The sequence below is a fragment of the Danio rerio genome, chromosome 20 (assembly GCF_052040795.2).
Source record: "Danio rerio strain M-AB ecotype USA chromosome 20, GRCz13ab, whole genome shotgun sequence".
NCBI lineage: Eukaryota > Metazoa > Chordata > Actinopteri > Cypriniformes > Danionidae > Danio > Danio rerio.
The window spans coordinates 25,187,935-25,193,998 of record NC_141040.1 but is presented as its reverse complement, the minus strand read 5'-3'; the positions used below and the strand labels follow the sequence as shown (position 1 = coordinate 25,193,998).

The 6,064-nt window shown below is 37.5% G+C and overlaps 1 protein-coding gene across 2 annotated transcripts in view; it reads right to left on the bottom strand.

The window, feature by feature from the left end:
• Positions 1-2,827: 2,827 nt before the first annotated feature.
• Positions 2,828-6,064, bottom strand: part of jag2b (jagged canonical Notch ligand 2b) — an 84,868-nt gene continuing 81,631 nt past the window's right edge. The window contains exon 25 of one of the 2 annotated variants that reach the window (XM_087296310.2): positions 2,828-4,877. In XM_087296310.2, the coding sequence (XP_087152436.1) occupies positions 4,360-4,877 (518 nt within the window). In that variant the 3' untranslated portion in view covers positions 2,828-4,359. 2 annotated transcript variants of the gene reach the window in all.

Below are 6,064 nucleotides of genomic sequence, written 5' to 3'. Positions count from 1 at the left end.
TAGACGGGCTTTTTCTCAATGAAAAATACTGCACCTTTTAGAATTATTCATGGTACATACCCAGTCAATTCTCTCTAAGTAAGATATATAAACAATATATTGATAAATTGTTCGTTTTGTAAGCACTATTCTGAGTCCCTATTTCACTTATTTGGGCAATGCAGTAATTCTAATATGCTTTGGAAAAAATGTTTCTCTTTTTGTAATTGAGAATGTTGATAAAGACTTTTCCTTACTGTGTGAAATGTTTTGTTTGGTTTTGTTTGTTACAAAACAGGAGCTATACATAAAAGGAAAACATATTGTCTTATTCTTCTTATCTTATTAACAAAATGTTACATACATAAATGTAAAAACCAAAAACCTTTTTTAAAAATATTTTTATAAAACTGTTTCTAACTCTTTTACAAAAAAAGCTCTAAAAACAACTGAAATTTGTAAATTATATCTTTTTTTTTTAATGTGTAATGTATACTCTTACTGCTTGTTGTCGTTTCTTTTTCCAGTAATGTTATCTTTTTGTCTTTCCATTTTCTTTAAAATGTACTCTGATTTAATGTATTCTCATTTTTCGCATAATAAAAAAATATAGTTATATACTGCACTTTTAACAAAATAAGAGCAGTAAATGTTAAGTTACATGCTCTATCTGGCTCCAAAGTATGTGAATTGTGTACAATTTGAGACTTTTATAAAGTGATGTATTTATTATAAAAAAAATTAAGCATCAAAATAAACAAAGCAATATTTTTAACTGCCATTTATTATAATTTCCAGTTTTTACTAAACACATTTTTATGACTAAGATGTAGGCATCTAGTCAGGCATATTTTAAACAAAAATCATGACAATTAGAAAGCTCTATAAGCATAATAGCAGAGTACTTAATTGCCATTTACATTTTTAAAAGCCTAAACTATATATATTTGCCTCTAGCCACCATCCTTTAGACCACACTAAAAACCACTTTTACTCATTTGTCAACTAGAAGTATTTAATCCTTCAAAATATTTTTGGTCAGGGTAATGTCAATGGAACTTTATTTGATCCATGTTCAGATGTTTTACTTTCAAACTTTTCTTACTCTAACAAAAATATCTAAATGAACAGAAATGCCCAAAGTAAAAAAAAAAATAAAATAAAAATTGGACAAGTTTTAACCTTTGATTTGGCCCACCATTCTATTTGAGAGGAGAGTGAGTATGAGATGGCGATTGGGGCCCTAGCAAACAATTTTGTGTTTAACAAGTCTAATAGACATCCAAGCGTAGACAGCTTGGCTAAAACAAGGCTAAATTTGGGCTGTCAGTGAAAATCGAATAGACATAATAATAGGCCAAAACTAGACTATTCGTCAGATACACAGATTAGACAGAGTTTATAAGTGTAGTCATTCATTTCTGTTTATTTGATGACTAGTCTAGTTTTGGCCTATTCTTAGACTCATTCTTACTCTTTTGGCCAAATCTCTATTAGATTTTCACTGACAGCTCAAATTTAGCCTTGTTTGAGGCAAGATGACTGTGTTTAGACATGTATTGGATATCTATTAGATACTTTTGAAAACACAAAATGCATTTCTAATTTGATGTAACATTTCTTTGTTTGTTTTATTGTTGAGCTACAAAAAAAGCTGACTGGAATTAAATGTTTCAACTAAATGTAAATGAATCTGTTCTTTTATGTAAATACGATCACTTGACGGACTGGCAAGCAAATCAAGGCAAAAACTAGCGTAATTCTGTTATAAATTACATTTTGTTTTTACTGTCGTAAGTTCACAATGTAAATAATCCTGCATAAGTTAATATAAAGCAATGGTTTCTAGTAATTTTTAAACATTATTAAATACATTAGGAAATTACCCATGACAAATTACCCTACCTAAATTTTCCTTCGGCCCTCTATTCTCAATCAAGTTGGGTTTCTGGTCCTTGATAAGTTTGAGCACCCCTGTATTAGACACTTTATTTGAATGTAATATGCTTTTGTGTGTGTAAAATTAATTCTGTAAATTAAATTTGATACAGTCTTCAACATACCTTTGACCCCTATTCAATTTGTTATACCTCCATCAGATGTGGTGTGAACAAATATCAAAACTTGACCAAATCAGGAAATATTTTCACCAGGTTCTGTCACTGTTCATCCAGAACACAAAATAGTGATTTAAAAAAGATGCTTTAGTATTCTGACGGATTTTATGATAGATACTTCAAGAAAGTTAAAAACACATTTCACTAAAGTGATGGCCAACACTGTATTAAAGTTTGAGTCACAATAGACACACAAAGAAAGTCAAAACATTTACTATTTTCTTTTTTAAATTACCAAACTGTCATTAGCTACAGGCCCCAGCACTGGTTTCCTTTTCCTCAATGGGTTCTCTCTCAAAGCACTACTGTATTTCCCCACTTCTATGAAGTTCAATTACACCATCAGAGACACCTAAACCCAACACTATGGTACTCTGAGTGATGTGTAATGCGACTCCAACCCTTCTTTCCATTAGAGCCTGTTGTGAGACAAAACCATAACATAAACTCAGCATCATCATAATCATCCTCATAAAACATTCACACCACATGAAGCCACGAAAAGGCCATCGTCCATTGGCCAGGCAGCAGTCAGCCGAGAACAGGAGACGTCTTTCCATTGGCTGCTTCTTAACGGTAGCATCTCGACTGGAAGCAAGAGTTCCTGTATCGATCCAGAGTCGTCCTCACCTCTGGCAGGATCAGGGGGATTTTTTTTTAGGTATCGGTAATACGATATGATGAAAAGACTTACCCACAAGCCTTCAGTACTAAACACCAGCAGACAGTGGTTCTCGTGAGCACATTGTTATAAAATGCTTTAATAAATAGTTTGATTTATTTCTAAGAACAAACATAAATTCCACTAAATGAACTTTTTTCAGAGCAATTCTTCTGTACAAAAAAATTACATCTTTAAAAAAGAAATAAAACAAAACAAAGAAAATTCTCCTCTCCAGCTCCACTCAGTTTCCCTTCCATAACGGACTTAACATTGAACTTAATTTCTACTAGTTTGCGTTCACCTGATTTTTGAACCAATCAAAACAGTTTGAACTTTTAGCATCTTCCTAGGAGTCTTATATTGAACATCATGATGAACAAAATCAAATCATAGCCAGCCGTTTCAGAGATAATCCACTTCTTTGAACTGGTACCTCGAGTACAAATGCTTGACAACATAATTGTTCCCTTCATGAAAGTTTCGATCCAAACAAACACAAACAAGCAAACAGAAAGCATTTGGAAGTCATCATTTTGACATATCAGCATCTTTACAAGCAACAAGCATGAACCGGCAGGTCTCGGTTTTATGATCAGCAACAGGAGGACTGGTAAGGGAAGGGATTGTGGGTCTTCAAGGAGGCGAACACACACGCCACAATACAGCACACGATCGTATAGGTGTCTAGTGGAAAAACAAAAATAAAACAACAACATAATAGGATGATCTCTGATTATATTTCTGCTCTGACTGCGGGACGCTGTATATCTTACAAAACCTGCCATGACAACTGGCATAAATAAAAAGGAATGGTGGAAAATAAAAATAAAAAACAATAATAATCATAATATTTAAATCATAATAATAATTATAATAATAAAAAAAGTGACTTAAGTTACTAAATTCAAATATACACAGCGACTCCTTTATTATTTACACGTATTTACAGATCTCGTCTTTAAACAAATACCTTGATGGTGATATGGGAGCTGCTTTTGGGACCAGCCTCTCCACCTATTTTTTGTGTGTGCGCGTGTGTGTGTTTTTCGTGATCTACCGGGGCTGGAGACCCTGAAACCGAGGGGCTTGTCTGAAGGCACTTGCGAACGACTCAAAATACTGCAATCCGTTTGTTTAAAGAGCGTTCAGCCAAGTCGGCAGAAAAAAAAACAAGGCCACTTTATAGGCACTCTAGCCCTCCTCGTGAACGTCGAGCTCTGTAAGGCAGGCGCGGAAGGAGAACAGATGAACGCTTGTCCCCACGTGGTCTGCACCGAAGTTGGGCCACTCGAAACGAAATCAAAAGCACAAATGTTTGTAAACAACAACATAAAATTCGCAAGTTCCTTAGTCTTGCTTCCATTCCAGCAGTTTAGTTTTTTTTTCTTCCCGAAAACAAAAACGAGGCTTCTCGATGCCTCCTCATAAACAAATACAGTCTGCTTCCTCTGTACATAAAAAAAGGGAAAGAAATTTGCCACTTTTTCAGCTTCAAAACGCTCCAAAGAGTCAAAAATAAAACAACACATGGGGGAAAAAAAACAAACTCAGTCTTGGTTTCTGAGATGGCCTTGGTCTCCTCGTCCTGCTCATCGGAGCTCATACGCAGTGTTCTTTGTGCTCTTGGCCGGCGGTGGCATTATTGACATTTTTACAGTTGTTGTCCTTTGGGCTGAAGCCTGTCCAGTAGGCTGCTTTGAGTGAAGGGCTACTGCTGCCGCTGGTGCTCCTCGTGGTGCAGATCAGCCCATTCTTGGTCCGCGCTGCAGATTTAGAGTACTTTTGGACGGGATGCTTGCCTCCTTCCGTCCCGCACCATTCTTCCACCAGCTCCAGCTCATCCTCCTCCATGTCCTCCTCGTCGTCCCCGCTGTTGCAGGTTCGGTCTGGGGAGCCCATGAGTTTGGTGCGCTCAAACTGCGCGTCCCGGTTGTCCTTGTGCTGCGGCCGCGTCACAGGCCTCAGCGGTTCCCACTGGTTGTTGACACTCTCCTCCACTGGAACGCGCTCACGTCTCTCACGCTCTTTTCTCCGCTTGCGGGTCCACCACACACAGACGATGACGCAGAAGACCCAGAGGACGCATAAGACGACGCACAACACAGGTACCAGGTAATCTATATGGAAAGAGAGAGTACAGTCAGGAACAAATTCCACCTTTTAAATAAAGAGCCAATGGTTAATTGACCCTTTTCACATGGGATCTGGGTTTCTCAACAGGGGAAGGCATCATAGGTATACTTGGAGCGAAGTGAATGGAAGAATACAACAAATTCAAATTCATTATTTCATTTGCTGAAATAAAATAAAAAAACTTCCCAATGAAAAAAAAAAATTTGGGAGACTGATGACGGCAGCCAGAGGAGAGAATAACATCAAATTTTCTTTCAGCCCCATAGACGCTGCATTAGAAACACCTTGTATGGTCACCAAATTTTTTTAAGCTCCGTTTGCTGCAGAATTTGCTGGGTATTTTGGCGTAAAGGCCCAGTAACAAAGGAACATAATGTGCTCGCGATTTGTCAATGTTTGACTCCTCTTAACTGAACAAATGGCGCCATTATAATCGTGAACACCAATGTGCAAAACACCAGGGGCCTCATGTATCAATGCTGCGTACGCACAAAAACTTTGCGTACGCCAGATTTCACGCTCAGAATCGCTCACGTTTGGATTTACTAACAATGAACTGAACGTGGGAATGTGCGCAGCTTCACGGCAGCTTTCTGGCTGGCGTACGCACATTTTTTGTGAGTGTCTGTTTTATTTCCATTGGCGACTCCTAGAGGCAGTTGTGTTAAATTCCTCTCTACAAAGTGTCTGAGCCTTGCAATGGCAGCTGTATGAGACGGGTTCATCTAGTAGGTATGTAAGGTTTCCATACCATACATTTGACCAGCCAAACATTAAAGCACAATTTGCAGCGGTCGCCTGTTTTCCCAATGTAATCTGAGCTATCTACCGCACGCACATTGCTATAAAGACACTATCTGAAGATGAATTTGCATGCGTGAATCAGAAACATTTCCATTCAATAAATGTGCAAATAAAATATGATGCACAAACTTATTGATGATTCCTACTTGTCTTTCTCGTGATAAATAGTGGGCAAAATCTGATATGTAGCAGGAAATAAAGAAGAAAGAGTTCATCAGACGCTAGATTCGAACCGAATCAATACATGATCACGTGCATCTTACGAGGTGCGCCACTGAGACTGCTAAGAGTACTGCAACATTTTACAGATATAAACCACACTATTTCTATTTTTAATGCACTCAGTGCGATGTTCAGACCCAACTGT